The 19,815-nt window shown below is 39.6% G+C and overlaps 1 protein-coding gene across 1 annotated transcript in view; it reads right to left on the minus strand.

Annotated features, from left to right (window-relative positions):
• The window catches only part of LOC128666939 (prolyl hydroxylase EGLN2), a 75,611-nt gene extending 56,227 nt beyond the window's left edge, over positions 1-19,384 (minus strand). Inside the window, exons 1-2 of the mRNA XM_053721760.1 lie at positions 19,055-19,384; positions 16,467-17,613 (exon numbers count right to left, since the gene is read on the minus strand). Of these exons, the coding sequence (XP_053577735.1) occupies positions 16,467-17,414 (948 nt within the window). The 5' untranslated portion in view covers positions 17,415-17,613; positions 19,055-19,384. The remainder of the gene's footprint in view (positions 1-16,466; positions 17,614-19,054) is intronic.
• Between the last annotated feature and the right edge of the window lie 431 nt (positions 19,385-19,815).

Here is a 19,815-nt window from a genome sequence, read left to right on the forward strand (position 1 = left end):
CCCCTAATCTGCCGCCCCCGCTATCGCTGACCCCTGCATATTATTTTTAACCCCTAATCTGCCGCTCCGTAAACCGACGCTACTTACATTATCCCTATGTACCCCTAATCTGGTTCCCTAACATCGCCGACACCTATATTATATTTATTAACCCCTAATCTGCCCCCCACAACGTCGCCTCCACCTGCCTACACTTATTAACCCCTAATCTGCCGACCGGACCTGAGCGCTACTATAATAAAGTTATTAACCCCTAATCCGCCTCACTAACCCTATATTAAATAGTATTAACCCCTAATCTGCCCTCCCTAACATCGCCGACACCTAACTTCAATTATTAACCCCTAATCTGCCGACCGGAGCTCACCGCTATTCTAATAAATGGATTAACCCCTAAAGCTAAATCTAACCCTAACACTAACACCCCCCTAAGTTAAATATAATTTAAATCTAACAAAATAAATTAACTCTTATTAAATAAATTATTCCTATTTAAAGCTAAATACTTACCTGTAAAATAAATCCTAATATAGCTACAATATAAATTATATTTATATTATAGCTATTTTAGGATTTATATTTATTTTACAGGTAACTTTGTATTTATTTTAACCAGGTACAATAGCTATTAAATAGTTAAGAACTATTTAAATAGCTAAAATAGTTAAAATAATTACAAATTTACCTGTAAAATAAATCCTAACCTAAGTTACAATTAAAACTAACACTACACTATCAATAAATTAATTAAATAAACTACCTACAATTAACCTAACACTACACTATCAATAAATTAATTAAATACAATTATTACAAATAAATACAAATAAATAAACTTGCTAAAGTACAAAAAATAAAAAAGAACTAAGTTACAAAAAAATAAAAAAATATCTACAAACATAAGAAAAATATTACAACAATTTTAAACTAATTACACCTACTCTAAGCCCCCTAATAAAACAACAAAGCCCCCCAAAATAAAAAATGCCCTACCCTATTCTAAATTACTAAAGTTAAAAGCTCTTTTTCCTTACCAGCCCTGAACAGGGCCCTTTGCGGGGCATGCCCCAAGAAGTTCAGCTCTTTTGCCTGTAAAAAAAAAACATACAATACCCCCCCAACATTACAACCCACCACCCACATACCCCTAATCTAACCCAAACCCCCCGTAAATAAACCTAACACTAAGCCCCTGAAGATCATCCTACCTTGTCTTCACCTCACCAGGTATCACCGATCCGTCCTGGCTCCAAAATCTTCATCCAACCCAAGCGGGAGTTGGCGATCCATCATCCGGTGCCTGAAGAGGTCCAGAAGAGGCTCCAAAGTCTTCATCCTATCCGGGAAGAAGAGGCGATCCGGACCGGCAACCATCTTGATCCAAGCGGCATCTTCTATCTTCATCCGATGACGACCGGCTCCATCCTGAAGACCTCCACCGCGGACCCATCTTCTTCCGGCGACGTCCAACTGCAGAATGACGATTCCTTTAAGGGACGTCATCCAAGATGGCGTCCCTCGAATTCCGATTGGCTGATAGGATTCTGTCAGCCAATCGGAATTAAGGTAGGAATATTCTGATTGGCTGATGGAATCAGCCAATCAGAATCAAGTTCAATCCGATTGGCTGATCCAATCAGCCAATCAGATTGAGCTCGCATTCTATTGGCTGATCGGAACAGCCAATAGAATGCGAGCTCAATCTGATTGGCTGATTGGATCAGCCAATCGGATTGAACTTGATTCTGATTGGCTGATTCCATCAGCCAATCAGAATATTCCTACCTTAATTCCGATTGGCTGATAGAATCCTATCAGCCAATCGGAATTCGAGGGACGCCATCTTGGATGACGTCCCTTAAAGGAACCGCCATTCTGCAGTTGGACGTCGCCGGAAGAAGATGGGTCCGCGGTGGAGGTCTTCAGGATGGAGCCGGTCGTCATCGGATGAAGATAGAAGATGCCGCTTGGATCAAGATGGTTGCCGGTCCGGATCGCCTCTTCTTCCCGGATAGGATGAAGACTTTGGAGCCTCTTCTGGACCTCTTCAGGCACCGGATGATGGATCGCCAACCCCCGCTTGGGTTGGATGAAGATTTTGGAGCCAGGACGGATCGGTGATACCTGGTGAGGTGAAGACAAGGTAGGATGATCTTCAGGGGCTTAGTGTTAGGTTTATTTAAGGGGGGTTTGGGTTAGATTAGGGGTATGTGGGTGGTGGGTTGTAATGTTGGGGGGGTATTGTATGGTTTTTTTTTTACAGGCAAAAGAGCTGAACTTCTTGGGGCATGCCCCGCAAAGGGCCCTGTTCAGGGCTGGTAAGGTAAAAGAGCTTTTAACTTTAGTAATTTAGAATAGGGTAGGGCATTTTTTATTTTGGGGGGCTTTGTTGTTTTATTAGGGGGCTTAAAGTAGGTGTAATTAGTTTAAAATTGTTGTAATATTTTTCTTATGTTTGTAGATATTTTTTTATTTTTTGTAACTTAGTTCTTTTTTATTTTTTGTACTTTAGCAAGTTTATTTATTTGTATTTATTTGTAGGAATTGTATTTAATTAATTTATTGATAGTGTAGTGTTAGGTTAATTGTAGGTAGTTTATTTAATTAATTTATTGATAGTGTAGTGTTAGGTTAATTGTAGGTAATTGTAGGTATTTTATTTAATTAATTTATTGATAGTATAGTGTTAGTTTTAATTGTAACTTAGGTTAGGATTTATTTTACAGGTAAATTTGTAATTATTTTAACTATTTTAGCTATTAAATAGTTCTTAACTATTTAATAGCTATTGTACCTGGTTAAAATAAATACAAAGTTACCTGTAAAATAAATATTAATCCTAAAATAGCTACAATATAATTATAATTTATATTGTAGCTATATTAGGATTTATTTTACAGGTAAGTATTTAGCTTTAAATAGGAAAAATGTATTTAATAAGAGTTAATTTATTTCATTAGATTTAAATTATATTTAATTTAGGGGGGTGTTAGTGTTAGGGTTAGACTTAGCTTTAGGGGTTAATCTATTTATTAGAATAGCGGTGAGCTCCGGTCGGCAGATTAGGGGTTAATAATTGAAGTTAGGTGTCGGCGCTGTTAGGGAGGGCAGATTAGGGGTTAATACTATTTATTATAGGGTTAGTGAGGCGGATTAGGGGTTAATAACTTTATTATAGTAGCGCTCAGGTCCGCTCGGCAGATTAGGGGTTAATAAGTGTAGGCAGGTGGAGGCGACGTTGTGGGGGGCAGATTAGGGGTTAATAAATATAATATAGGGGTCGGCGGTGTTAGGGGCAGCAGATTAGGGGTACATAAGGATAACGTAGGTGGCGGTCGGCAGATTAGGGGTTAAAAAAAATTATTCGAGTGTCGGCGATGTGGGGGGACCTCGGTTTAGGGGTACATAGGTAGTTTATGGGTGTTAGTGTACTTTAGAGTACAGTAGTTAAGAGCTTTATAAACCGGCGTTAGCCCAGAAAGCTCTTAACTACTGACTTTTTTCCTGCGGCTGGAGTTTTGTCGTTAGATGTCTAACGCTCACTTCAGAAACGACTCTAAATACCGGAGTTAGAAAGATCCCATTGAAAAGATAGGATACGCAATTGACGTAAGGGGATCTGCGGTATGGAAAAGTCGCGGCTGAAAAGTGAGCGTTAGACCCTCTTTTGAGTGACTCCAAATACCGGCGGTAGCCTAAAACCAGCGTTAGGAGCCTCTAACGCTGGTTTTCACGGCTAACGCCAAACTCTAAATCTAGGCCATAATATTTATTAGATAATGAGGAGAGAGGACATCTGACTGCAGAAACAGATCCAACCTCAGGCAGACATTTAAATCTCCGGCTCCCAGTTCAGCCTGATGTACAAATCATCACAATTCCTCATATGGCTACACCTATACATAATACTTGTTGGGTCAGTAAAAAATGTGATTTGATTATTATAGGCAATGAAAGCCAACCCCCCTCCCCCCTTACATAATATGTATTATATTATATATAATACATATATATGATCTAACTGCATATTTAGGGCCCTTGCATAACATATAACAGATCCAACCTCAGGCAATTATGTAAATCTCCAGCTTCCAGTTTAGCCTGATGAACAAATGATCACATACCTCATATGGCTACACATAGGTGTAGCCATATGAGGTATGTGATAATTTGTTCATCAGGCTAAACTGGAAGCTGGGTCATGGGTTATCGTTCTACCACTAGACTGTAGGACTCCTTAGGAGAGTGTCTCCTATTACACCACTAGAGTAAGCTCCTTGGAGGGGGGACCCCCCATTTTTCTAAAGATTGTAAGGGACAGTAGCTCCTATTACACAATTAGAATGTAAGCTCCTTGGAACAAACAGAGTCTTTCATTATACTACTAGATTATACATTCATTAGATTAAGGTGTCTAATTATATAATATTTATTGTAAATTAATTGGAGTAATGACCCCAATTATACATCTATGCTGTAAACACATTGGGATAGGATATCCTATTACACCATTAGACTATAAACTCATTGGGGCATCTTCCCTCATTATTTATCTATATGCTCCTTGAGACAGGATCTTCCATTACACCACTAGACTGTAAGATCTTTGGGGCAGGGTTCCTATTATTACCCAAGTCTGTAAGCTCCTTGAAGTGTCTTCCATATTACCAACAGAGTGTAATCTCCCTCAAGTAAGATCTCCTATTATGCCATTAGCCGGGAATCTCCTTGGGACAGTCTCCCATTTATGCCACTAGATTGTAAGCTCTTTGGAGCAGGTGCAGCTAATTATACAATCTGACTGTAGGCTCCTTTGGCAATGTTCTCTTGTTATATCACTAGATTGTAAGTTTCTTAGGTTAGGGTCTCATTTTATAACACTAGATTGTTATCTTATTAGAGCACAATCACCCAATATGATTGTAAAAAGCTCTTCTGCGCAGTATCTATACTAGACTGTAAATTCCTTTGGGCACAGCCTTTAATTATATAATAAAATTGTAACATTTTGGGGTCAGGACCTTGTGTACAGCAAACAATATATTTGTAAAACAGATATAGTTTGTGTCCTGCAAGCATTTCTCACAGGTCCTGATTATGCTGTTCCCCAAATGACTTGAATCCTTTGCAGAATGTTTAGGATCAACGCACCCAGGGGTAAATATCCATTCATAAAAAACAGAAGATGAACAAACACAGTAGCCTCCTATTTATGGCAAATTCACAAAATATATAGAAACTTAAGTTTTTTTTGTTTATTTTTTTAAACCAGTACCACCTCCCATTATACCAGAAGATTGTAAGCTCCATGGGACAGTCTCACATTATGCCACTAGATTGTAAGCTTCATGGGACAGTCTCACATTATGCCACTAGATTGTAAGATCCTTGGGACAGTCTCACATTATAACACTAGATTGTAAGATCCTTGGGACAGTCTCACATTATGCCACTAGATTGTAAGATCCTTGGGACAGTCTCACATTATACCACTAGATTGTAAGCTCCATGGGACAGTCTAACATTATACCACTAGATTGTAATCTCCATGGGACAGACTCACATTATACCACTAGATTGTAAGATCCTTGGGACAGTCTCACATTATACCACTAGATTGTAAGATCCTTGGGACAGTCTCACATTATACCACTAGATTGTAAGCTCCATGGGACAGTCTCACATTATACCACTAGATTGTAAGATCCTTGGGACAGTCTCACATTATACCACTAGATTGTAAGATCCTTGGGACAGTCTCACATTATACCACTAGATTGTAAGATCCTTGGGACAGTCTCACATTATACCACTAGATTGTAAGCTCCATGGGACAGTCTCACATTATACCACTAGATTGTAAGATCCTTGGGACAGTCTCCCATTATACCACTAGATTGTAAGCTCCATGGGACAGTCTCACATTATACCACTAGATTGTAAGATCCTTGGGACAGTCTCACATTATACCACTAGATTGTAAGTTCCTTGGGACAGTCTCACATTATACCACTAGATTGTAAGCTCCTTGGGACAGTCTCACATTATACCACTAGATTGTAAGTTCCATGGGACAGTCTCACATTATACCACTAGATTGTAAGTTCCTTGGGACAGTCTCACATTATACCACTAGATTGTAAGCTCCTTGGGACAGTCTCACATTATACCACTAGATTGTAAGTTCCTTGGGACAGTCTCACATTATACCACTAGATTGTAAGATCCTTGGAACAGTCTCACATTATACCACTAGATTGTAAGTTCCTTGGGAAAGTCTCACATTATACCACTAGATTGTAAATCCTTGGGACAGTCTCTGATTATACCACTAGATTGTAAGATCCTTGGGACAGTCTCACACTATACCACTAGATTGTAAGCTCCATGGGACAGTCTCACATTATAACACTAGATTGTAAGCTCCTTAGGACAGTCTCACATTATACCACTAGATTGTAAGCTCCATGGGACAATCTCACATTATAACACTAGGGGGTCGATCCGATATAAATCGTCGCACGCAAAAGCCGGCGACGCCAATATTTGCGCGGGTTTGGTATCACATATACGGCGTAACCTAGAAGTTACGCCCGTATATTTCTGCCGTCGCCCGCAGTTTTTTGGGCCATAGGCAGGTATACCAAACCCGCGCAGTTTGGTATCCAATATGCAGCGTAAGGACTTACGTGGCGAAAATGGAGAAAACTTACTCCATTTTCACCTCGCCACAAAAAGCAGCCATAAGAAGCCTTACGCTGACTATTGGAGCCCCGTAACTCCCTAAACTGGCTGCTAAAATAAACCTAACACCTAACGCATGCGCAATGTCTATCTCCCTGTCAACCGCGATCTGCTAAAATAAACCTAACACCTAACGCATGCGCAATGTCTATCTCCCTGTCAACCGCGACCCCCCCCCCCCCGAAATCCCTAATAAAGTTATTACCCCCTAAACCGCCGCTCCCGGACCCCGCCGCCATCTACATAAACTAACCCCCTACTGTGAGCCTCTAAAACCGCCGCCATCTACCTTATCTATCCCCTAATCTGACCCCTTACACCGCCGCCACCTATATAAAAATTATTAACCCCTAATGTAAGCCCCTTACACCGCCGCCATCTCTATTAAAATGATTAACCCCTAATTTAATCTACCTACCCCGCCGCCAGCTATATTATCTATATTAACCCTAAGTATATTATAGTTAATATAGGTATTACGTTATATATATTAACTATATTAACCCTAATTATATTAGGGTTAATATAGTTAATATAGTTACTATAGTATTTATATTAACTATATTAACTCTATCTAACCCTAACTAAATTTATATTAAATTAATCTAATTCATTTATAAACTAAAATATTCCTATTTAAATCTAAATACTTACCTATAAAATAAACCCTAAGATAGCTATAATATAATTAATAATTACATTGTAGCTATGTTAGGGTTAATATTTATTTTACAGGTAAATTGTTAATTATTTTAACTAGGTATAATAGATATTAAATAGTTATTAACTATTTAATATCTACCTAGTTAAAATAATTACCCAATTACCTGTAAAATAAATCCTAACCTAAGTTACAAATACACCTACACTATCAATAAATTTAATAAACTACAAACATCTATCTAAAAATACAATTAAATTAACTAAACTAAATTACAAAAACAAACAAACACTAAATTACAAAAAATAAAAAAAAGATTACAAGATATTTAAGCTAATTACACCTATTCTAAGCCCCCTAATAAAATAATAAACCCCCAAAATAAAAAAAATTCCCTGCCCTATTCTAAATTCAACAAATTTCAAAGCTCTTTACCTTACCAGCCCTTAAAAGGGCCTTTTGTGGGGCATGCCCCAAAGAATTCAGCTCTTTTGCATACAACAAATACAATACCCCCCCCCCCATTACAACCCACCACCCACATACCCCTATTCTAAACCCACCCAAACCCCCCTTAAAAAAGCCTAACACTACCCCCCTGAAGATCTCCCTACCTTGTCTTCACCACACCGGGCCGAACTCCTGATCCGATCCGGGCGATGTCTTCCTCCAAGCGGCAAAGAAGAATTCTTCCTCCGGCGATGTCATCCTCCAAGCGGCAAAGAAGAATTCTTCCTCCGGCGACGTCTTCCTCCAAGCGGCAGCAAAGTCTTCATTCTTCCGGCGGCATCTTCAATCTTCTTTCTTCACTCCGCCGCCGCGGAGCATCCATCCCGGCCGACTGCTGAACTTGGAATGAGGTACCTTTAAATGACGTCATCCAAGATGGCGTCCGCCGAATTCCGATTGGCTGATAGGATTGTATCAGCCAATCGGAATTAAGTTAAAAAAATCTGATTGGCTGATTGAATCAGCCAATCAGATTCAAGTTCAATCCGATTGGCTGATCCAATCAGCCAATCAGAATGAGCTCGCATTCTATTGGCTGTTCCGATCAGCCAATAGAATGCGAGCTCAATCTGATTGGCTGATTGGATCAGCCAATCGGATTGAACTTGAATCTGATTGGCTGATTCAATCAGCCAATCAGATTTTTTTAACTTAATTCCGATTGGCTGATAGAATCCTATCAGCCAATCGGAATTCGGCGGACGCCATCTTGGATGACGTCATTTAAAGGTACCTCATTCCAAGTTCAGCAGTCGGCCGGGATGGATGCTCCGCGGCGGCGGAGCGAAGAAAGAAGATTGAAGATGCCGCCGGAAGAATGAAGACTTTGCTGCCGCTTGGAGGAAGACGTCGCCGGAGGAAGAATTCTTCTTTGCCGCTTGGAGGATGACATCACCCGGATCGGATCAGGAGTTCGGCCCGGTGTGGTGAAGACAAGGTAGGGAGATCTTCAGGGGGGTAGTGTTAGGCTTTTTTAAGGGGGGTTTGGGTGGGTTTAGAATAGGGGTATGTGGGTGGTGGGTTGTAATGGGGGGGGGTATTGTATTTGTTGTATGCAAAAGAGCTGAATTCTTTGGGGCATGCCCCACAAAAGGCCCTTTTAAGGGCTGGTAAGGTAAAGAGCTTTGAAATTTGTTGAATTTAGAATAGGGCAGGGAATTTTTTTTATTTTGGGGGTTTATTATTTTATTAGGGGGCTTAGAATAGGTGTAATTAGCTTAAATATCTTGTAATCTTTTTTTTATTTTTTGTAATTTAGTGTTTGGTTTTTTTTGTAATTTAGTTTAGTTAATTTAATTGTATTTTTAGATAGATGTTTGTAGTTTATTAAATTTATTGATAGTGTAGGTGTATTTGTAACTTAGGTTAGGATTTATTTTACAGGTAATTGGGTAATTATTTTAACTAGGTAGATATTAAATAGTTAATAACTATTTAATATCTATTATACCTAGTTAAAATAATTAACAATTTACCTGTAAAATAAATATTAACCCTAACATAGCTACAATGTAATTATTAATTATATTGTAGCTATCTTAGGGTTTATTTTATAGGTAAGTATTTAGATTTAAATAGGAATATTTTAGTTTATAAATGAATTAGATTAATTTAATATAAATTTAGTTATGGGTGTTAGGGTTAGATAGAGTTAATATAGTTAATATAAATACTATAGTAACTATATTAACTATATTAACCCTAATATAATTAGGGTTAATATAGTTAATATATATATATAATGTAATACCTATATTAACTATAATATACTTAGGGTTAATATAGATAATATAGCTGGCGGCGGGGTAGGTAGATTAAATTAGGGGTTAATCATTTTAATAGAGATGGCGGCGGTGTAAGGGGCTTACATTAGGGGGTTATAGATATAATATAGCTGGCGGCGGGGTACGGGAGCGGCGGTTTAGGGGTTAATAACTTTATTAGGTTGCGGCGGGTAAAGGAGCGGCGGTTTAGGGGTTAATAGCTTTTTTATTGTTAGGCTAGTGAGGGGGGATAGCGGATAGAGGGTTAGACAGTGCGGGCTATGTTAGGGAGGCGTGTTAGACAGCGCGGGCTATGTTTAGGAGGCGTGTTAGACAGTGCGGGTGTTTTAAACTTTAGTCAGGTTTTATAGGCGCCGGCAGTTTCTAACGTGCCGCAAGTCACTGGCGACGCCAGAAATTTGTACTTACGCAGATTTCTGGACATCGCTGGTTTGTGAGACTTACGGCACGTTAGCATCTGACGGCGACCTATATGGGATGGCTCGAGTTGCGAGCTGAAACTGCGGGCGAAGCCGGTTCCCTCGCTTGCGCCGCAAACTGCGATCGATATCGGATCGCGCCCTAGATTGTAAACTCCTTAGGACAGTCTCAAATTATAACACTAGATTGCAAGCTCCATGAGACAGTCTCACATTATACCACTGAATTGTAGGCTCTTTGGGACAGTCTCACATTATACCACTAGATTGTAAGCTCCATGGGACAGTTTCATATTATACCACTAGATTGTAAGCTCCTTGGGACAGTCTCACATTATAACACTAGATTGTAAGCTCCATGGGACAGTCTCACATTAACAGTCTCACATTAGACCACTGAATTGTAGGCTTTTTGGGACAGTCTCACATTATACCACTAGATTGTAAGATCCATGGGGCAGTCTCACATTATACCACAAGATTGTAAGATCTATGGGACAGTCTCACATTATACCACTAGATTATAAGATCATTGGGACAGTCTCACATTATACTACTAGATTATAAGATCATTGGGACAGTCTCACATTATACCACTAGATAAGCTCTTTGGAACAGTCTCACATTATACGACTAGATTGTAAGCTCCTTGGGACAATCTCACATTATAACACTAGATTGTAAGCTCCATGGGACAGTCTCACATTATACCACTAGATTGTAAACTCCTTGGGACAATCTCATATTATACCATTAGATTGTAAGTTCCTTGGGACAGCCTCACATTATACCACCACTAGATTGTAAGCGCTTTGGGACAGTCTCACATTTTACCACTAGATTGTAAGATCCATGGGGCAGTCTCACATTATACCACTAGATTGTAAGATCCATGGGACAGTCTCACATTATACGACTAGATTGTAAGCTCCTTGGGACAGTCTCACGTTATAACACTAGATTGTAAGCTACTTGGGACAGTATCACATTATACCACTAGATTGTAAGCTCCTTGGGACAGTCTCATATTATACCATTAGATTGTAAGTTCCTTGGGACAGCCTCACATTATACCACCACTAGATTGTAAGCGCTTTGGGAAAGTCTCACATTTTACCACTAGACTGTAAGATCCATGGGACAGCCTCACATTATACCACTAGATTGTAAGATCCTTGGGACAGTCTCACATTATACCACTAGATTGTAAGATCCATGGGACAGTCTCACATTATACCACTAGATTGTAAGATCCATGGGACAGTCTCACATTATACCACTAGATTGTAAGCTCTTTGGGACGGTTTCACATTATACCACTAGATTGTAAGCTCCTTGGGACAGTCCCACATTATACCACTAGATTGTAAGCTCCTTGAGACAGTCTCACATAATACGACTAGCTTGTAAGCTCCTTGGGACAGTCTCACATTATATGACTGGATTGTAAGCTCTTTGGAACAGTCTCACATTATACGACTAGATTGTAAGCTCTTTGGAACAGTCTCACATTATACGACTAGATTATAAGCTCCTTGGGACAGTCTAACATTATAACACTAGATTGTAAGCTCCTTGGGACAGTCTCACATTATACCACTAGATTGTAAGCTCCTTGGGACAGTATCACATTATACCACTAGATTGTAAGATCAATGGGACAGTCTCACATTATAACACTAGATTGTAAGCTCCTTGGGACAGTCTCACATTATACGACTAGATTGTAAGCTCCTTGGCACAGTCTCACATTATACGACTAGATTGTAAGCTCCTTGGGACAGTCTCACATTATACCACTAGATTGTAAGATCCATGGGACAGTCTCACATTATACCACTAGATTGTAAGCTCTTTGGGACGGTTTCACATTATACCACTAGATTGTAAGCTCCTTGGGACAGTCCCACATTATACCACTAGATTGTAAGCTCCTTGAGACAGTCTCACATAATACAACTAGATTGTAAGCTCCTTGGGACAGTCTCACATTATACGACTAGACTGTAAGCTCCTTGGGACAGGCTCACATTATATGACTAGATTGTAAGCTCTTTGGAACAGTCTCACATTATACGACTAGATTGTAAGCTCTTTGGAACAGTCTCACATTATACAACTAGATTATAAGCTCCTTGGGACAGTCTCACATTATACCACTAGATTGTAAGCTCCTTGGGACAGTCTCACATTATACCACTAGATTGTAAGCTCCTTGGGACAGTCTCACACTATAACACTAGATTGTAAGCTCCTTAGGACAGTCTCACATTATACCACTAGATTGTAAGATCCATGGGACAGTCTCACATTATAACACTAGATTGCAAGCTCCTTAGGACAGTCTCACATTATACGACTAGATTGTAAGCTCCTTGGCACAGTCTCACATTATACGACTAGATTGTAAGATCCTTGGGACAGTCTCACATTATACCATTAGATTGTAAGTTCCTTGGGACAGCCTCACATTATACCACCACTAGATTGTAAGCTCTTTGGGACAGTATCACACTATACCACTAGATTGTAAGATCCATGGGACAGTCTCACATTATAACACTAGATTGTAAGCTCCTTAGCACAATCTCACATTATACCACTAGATTGTAAGATCCATGGGACAGTCTCACATTATAACACTAGATTGTAAGCTCCTTGGGACAGTCTCACATTTTACGACTAGATTGTAAGCTCCTTGGGACAGTCTCACATTATACGACTAGATTGTAAGCTCCTTGGGACAGTCTCACATTATACGACTAGATTGTAAGCTCCTTGGGACAGTCTCACATTATAACACTAGATTGTAAGCTTCTTGGGACAGTCTCACATTATACCACTAGATTGTAAGCTCCTTGGGACAGTCTCACATTATACCACTAGATTGTAAGCTCCTTGGGACAGTCTCACATTATACCACTAGATTATAAGCTCCTTGGGACAGTCTCACATTATACCACTAGATTGTAAGCTCCTTGGGACAGTCTCACATTATAACACTAGATTGTAAGCTCCTTGGGACAGTCTCACATTATACCACTAGATTGTAAGATCCTTGGGACAGTCTCACATTATACCACTAGATTGTAAGCTCTTTGAAACAGTCTCACATTACACAACTAGATTGTAAGCTCCTTGGGACAGTCTCACATTATACCACTAGATTGTAAGCTCCTTGGGACAGTCTCAAATTATAACATTAGATTGTAAGTTCCATGGGACAGCCTCACATTATACCACCACTAGACTGTAAGCTCTTTGGGACAGTCTCACATTTTACCACTAGATTGTAAAATCCATGGGACAGTCTCACATTATACCACTAGATTGTAAGATCCTTCGGACAGTCTCACATTATACCACTAGATTGTAAGCTCCTTAGGACAGTCTCACATTATACCGTTAGATTGTAAGATCCTTCGGACAGTCTCACATTATACCACTAGATTGTAAGCTCCTTGGGACAGTCTCACATTATACCACTTGATTGTAAAATCCATGGGACAGTCTCACATTATACCACTAGATTGTAAGCTCCATGGGACAGTCTCACATTATACCACTAGATTGTAAGATCCTTGGGACAGTCTCACATTATACCACTAGATTGTAAGAACCATGGGACAGTCTCACATTAAACCGCTAGATTGTAAGCTCCTTGGGGCAGTCTCACATTATACCACTAGATTGTAAGCTTCTTGGACAGTTTCACATTATACCACTAGATTGTAAGATCCTTGGGACACTCTCACATTATACCACTAGATTGTAAACTCCTTGGGACAGTCTCACATTATACCACTAGATTGTAAAATCCATGAAACAGTCTCAAATTATACCACTACATTGTAAGATCCTTAGGACAGTCTCACATTATACCACTAGATAATAAGCTCCTTGGGTCAGTCTCACACTATACCACTAGATTGTAAGATCTATGGGACAGTCTCACATTATACCACTAGACTGTAAGCTCCTTGGGACAGTCTCACATTATACCACTAGATTGTAAGATCCTTGGGACATTATCACACTATACCACTAGATTGTAAGATCCATGGGACAGTCTCAAATTATACCACTAGATTGCAAGCTCCTTAGGACAGTCTCACATTATACCACTAGATTGTAAACTTCATGGGACAGGGTCTCTTATTACACAATTTGATTGTAGGGTCCATGAAGCAGGGTCTTCTATTACAATATTTGACTGTAAGCTATATGGGACAGAGTCTCTCATAACACCATTAGATTTTATGCTCTATGTGACCGGGTCTCTCATTACACCATTAGATTGTAAGCTCTATGGGACAGCATCTCCTATTACATCACTAGTCTGTAAGCTTCCTTAAACAGGGTCTTCTATTATACCATTAGATTGTAAACCCTATGGGGCAGGGTATCTCATTACACCATTAGATTGTAAGCTCCATGGAACAGGGTCTCTTATTACACAATTAGATTGTAAGGTACATGAAGCAGGGTCTTCTATTATACAATTAGATTGTAAGCCCTATTGCACAGGGTCTCTCATTACATGTTTAGGTTGTAAGCTCTATGGGACAGCATCTCCTATTACATCATTAGACTGTAAGCTCCATTGGACAAAGTCTCCTATTACACCATTAGATTGAAAGCTCCATGGGATAAATTCTACTACCACATCATGTAAGCTCCCATTACACCATTAAATCATAACCTCCATGAAACAGGGTCTCTCATTACACTTTTAGATTGAAAGGTCCATGAAGCAGGGTCTTTGATTACACAATTAGATTGTAAGGTCCATAAAGCAGGGCCTATTACACCATAAGTAATATGGGAGAGGGACTCCCATTACACCAATAGATGTTAATCTCCTTGGAGAAGACCCTCCCATTATACCATTAGAGTGTAAGTTCCATAGAGCAGGGTCTCCCATTACACCATTAGATTGAAAGATCCTTGGAGCAGACCCTCCTTTTACATCATTATATTGTAAGCTCTGTGGAGATATATTATTGGTTTCACATACAAAAGGAAACATTACACGATTAGACTGCAAGCTAATTGATGCTGGGTCTCCTATTACATCATTAGATTGTAAGTTCTATGGAAAACAAATCTACCTTAAAGCCGCTAGATTGTAGGTTTTCTCTAACAACGGCAAACATATATGTATAGATTGTATCCAAAGACTCCCTGGAATGGAAAGAAATCATACCAAATCTGTGGGATTTTTTTAGACCTTATATTGTAATGTAGGTGTCTATTCTTCAAATCAAGAACCCTGTATTATCAGAAAAACATATTACAAACAAAACAAGTGCCCTAGCGTCATAAAACGCGTCTGATGCTGTGGGGGTGTTGGATCCCTTATTCTCCTTTTATTGTGACATCTGATTTTGCCTTGTATGCTCTTAAAATATTAATTTGCAAATAAAGCATTACACATTTTATTTCTGGAGTGCCAGGATTCTGCTTTCTATTGTTGATTCATCACACCTAAACAGGGGTGTGCTTCCTGTTTGCAACCAGCAGACCAAGCGCAGAAGATTGCCGCGGTCACCTTTTCAGTTGGAGCATCCTACTCGGTGTGTGTGTTTCTAACATTTTTTAGGGACCTCTCCATACTCACGAGACGTCTTAGATCATCTCACCTGAGTGGCAAGCTTTGTAATATCAGGCCCTAGAAGAGAATCTCCCATCATACCACTAAATTATAAGATCATTGGGCAGGGCCTACAATTATACCATTAGATTGCAAGCTCCTTGTGTACAGTCTCCCATAACATAGCTATATTATAGGTATCCCTACCAAGGTCACATATTTTTATGTGTTAAAACCAAAACAAAATAAAGGCTTGCAGTGTACCTGATTGAACAATACTTTGGAGAAAGTTGAGAAAAGTATTAAATGAGTGGCACAGCTTGCTGTGTGGCATGTGCTTACATAAAAGGGACATGAAATACATCATTTTTATTTTATGATTCAGATAAAGCACACACTTGTAAACAAATTTGACTTCACTTCTATGTCAAATGTGCTTTTTTTCTCTTAGTATCCTTTGTTGAAGGAGTACCAATGCACTACTGGGTGTTAGCTGAACACATCAGGTATACGTGCAGCCACCAATCAGCAGCTAGCTTCCCAGTAGTGGATTGATGCTCCTGAGCATTCCTATGTATGCTTTCAACAAAGGATACCGAGAGAATGATGCAAATTTGATATCAGAAGTAAATCAAAACTATCTGAATCATGAATGAGAAAGTTTCACCCTCCATGTTTACATAGAAAGGAGTGAGCAATGGACACAAGGTTTATTACCTTGCTAGATCACACGGTGATGCACACAAGCCCCTTACCTTAGTTCTCCCATTGATGATATAATTCCCCAGCTTGCCATTACAGTGCATGATAACTTCATCAATCTTGGACATCAACAGCCCAATGCTCTCGCACCCAGGTTCTTTCCCTTCTACCCAGGCAATCTGATCACCGCGGATGTTTTTGGATGGGATAGTCCTCTGGCTGACTAACTGACCATCTCGAAATTTGCCACTGCTGTTCAGCATTTCTACCTCCCCTAGGATTCTGGACCCAAGCGTCTGTCCTAAAAAGTGGTCCTTGACACATATGCCATAGTATGCCATACACGGGACAATGTATTCTAAGGCCATCCTTTGAGGACCACCCATTGGTACTTTTTTTGTTAAATCCAACGGTGTGTGCTGAGCATCCCTTCTACAATTTGGGTCAGTGGGAATTTGGGAAATGTTGTAAACACCTGCCTTCCTTTTCTTGCCCTCCACAGGAGGGAATAGAGTTTGGCTACCTTCTGTTGCCAATCTCCCAGCATCAACCTCAGTCAAACTACTTCCTACCCATTTTCTTTTTACCCCATTACCATCTGTCCTTGCATAAAATCCAACATCTTGGCTTCCCACCACCTCCCTGTTGCTCATCACTCCACTTGGTCCACCCCTTAAGAGCTGCATGTCCCCATTGGTTAACCCTCTAGCCCTCAGGGGACCTGTTATACAAGTCAACAAAGGTGTCTCCTCTTCTCTATCTATGGCCATACCCACAAAATGAGTTCTTTCTTGCAAGGCACCTGTACCAGGGTGGCATGGAAGCCCACCCTCCAGATTGCTGGTGCTGGTCAAGTGGACATCTATAGGTGGTTGAGATGCCTTCACAGGACGCTGAGGGAACTTTTCCACCCCCATCCCAGCCACAACCCAGGGCTTCACTTTTTCCTGATGGTGAATATCGATTTTTACAGGATTTCCCTGCTGGTGTACTCTATCCATCTCAGTCTGAGCATGTCCTTCTCACGTAGTACCCAAGCAAACCCCATAATTCAACTCCAGCTGGTGGTGACAGCAACAATTAGCAGAGTGAACTCCAGTGTCATTATAGGTGAATTGTTCCTCACGTCTCCACCAGTCTCTCTGCTTTACCACAATCAGAATGTAGGGTCATAAAGAAAATGTATAATAAAAAACAAATCTGCAAAAAGAGAGAGAAATTGTAAAATAGGTAAAAAGGAAAAGAGAAAGAAACAGAATATAAAAGAAAATTTAAAAAAAAAGAAAATCCATGAAGACAAAGAAAGAGATAAAGAGAGGAAATAAGAGAGAAACAGAGACAGGGAAAATAGAAAGTTAAAGAGAGAGAGGAGAGAGAGAGAGAATGGGAGGGAGGGAGAGAATGAGAGGGAGAGAAAAAAGAGAGAGAGAGAGAGAGAGAGAGAGAAAGAGAGAGAGAGAGAGAGAGAGAGAGAGAGAGAGAGAGAGAGAGAGAGAGAGAGAGAGAGAGAGAGAGAGAGAGAGAGAGAGAACAGAAAACAGACTGAAAGGCAAAGATAAAGACAAGACAAGAGAGGAAAAGAGGGAGAAAGAGACTGCAAAAAAGAGCAGAAGAGACCAGAGACAGAGAAAAGAAAAACAGTGCGGGAAAAGAGAAAAAGACAGAGAGAATATAAACAGGAAAGAGAGAAACAGAGTCATATAGATACAGAGAATTAGACAAAACTGTAAGAGAAGCAGAAAAACAGCTGAAGATACAGAAAGGGAGTAATAAATATCAAAATTATAGTAAGAAAAAGAAAATAACAGGAAGACAAATACATATAGTGATTTATACACACAGAGACAGATAGATGACACAGAAACGGGCAGCGATACAGCGAAGGTGGAATGTGAATGGCGACAGAGGAAGTGAAAACAGTTACTTTATTATAAATAACTCAGCACTATTTTATTCTCCTGTACGATTATAATTTTTGTTTTTAAACTCTGATGTGAATTATCACCAGCAGTTTTCCAACCAGTCTGAATAAAATAAAGTGATTCGTGATATATTAATGTCTTTTACTGTAAATCGCCAGTGGGCATCTGCAGTTGTTTATCTACTTATATAAATTCACCCATTAATGATGAGTCACCCTTAGTATATAACTGCTGATAACATATCAAACTGCAGTGTGATTATTTGTAACAATGTATACCAGTCTGATACAACAATGTAAACTTTACTTACCAGGGCACAGAGGATTTTTTATAAGAAACAAATATATTTTTTATTAGCTCAGAATATCCAAAAAACTAAACTCAATGCAAATAAATCCCTGCTCTGTCTAGACAGTATTTTTCACCAGACTATATAGTTAGGGTGGTCTAAAAGCTGTATGCTCATGGTGTGAAGTCCTGTGCTGCTGATAACTTGTAGATACTCCACATAACTGGGAGACCATTAAGAATCCACTATGTATTTATTCCTCATATAGCCTTGTGGTGTAGTCCACTCTTGGTATAGTAGCAGTAGACCCCTTAGCTAATATACAGTGGTCCTGTAATGTAGGTAGATTATCTTTATGTTAGCAGGTGCCACTCCATATTACAAAAATCCTCTTTTTCCCTCCTAGTGTGGAAGCTAAAATCCTTCTTACATAAAAGGCAGCAGGTAATTTCTGTAGACAGCTTCTCATGTGCTCCTCATTAGATGTTCTCAAGATCTTCCAAACTGCAGTGCATTTGTTTATCCCACAAGCTCCTCTTGGTTTTTTTCCGTTCCCTAGTATGGAAGTATAACCGTCCACAGATCAGGTCCTGTAAAACGGACAATGCCCACCCAGGGATAATGCTGGTGGGTGGCTACTCATTGACTGTACCCCACCAACTGTGATAGGCAGGGTGACCCAGAGAGCAGAGGTAGTCTGTGTTGTGCAATGTAGAGGTTCTCCCTCCTCCCAGTACCGTGCAACTCTAATATGAGACTCCCACTCCCCTCTCCATAAAGCTCTGTGTCACATACACGTGCACCAAGATCATGTGACAGGCGACAGGCTGAGGAGTTGCACTACCATCTGCGGCCAGCAGGGGATGCGTTTATAGTTTGTATCCTGTTTCTGACATCGCACTATAAAATAAATATAAAAGCATCACTACCTATTGTCAAATATGTTCGTAACCAATCATTCTAAAAACAAAAATATATACATACATTTCCCAGTGTTATGCCATTGGATGATGATAATTTATTACATATAATGTATTTGTAATGTGCTGCCCAATTCCATAGAGATGGGAACGTGTACGGCTATAAAAATATGATACATGGATAAAAAAATAATGATACATAAAATAACACATAAGGACGGTCCTGCTCCATAGGGTTTGCAATCCGAGTAGAAAGCTTTCAAGTGGAAGA

The sequence above is a fragment of the Bombina bombina genome, chromosome 7 (genome assembly GCF_027579735.1).
Source record: "Bombina bombina isolate aBomBom1 chromosome 7, aBomBom1.pri, whole genome shotgun sequence".
NCBI lineage: Eukaryota > Metazoa > Chordata > Amphibia > Anura > Bombinatoridae > Bombina > Bombina bombina.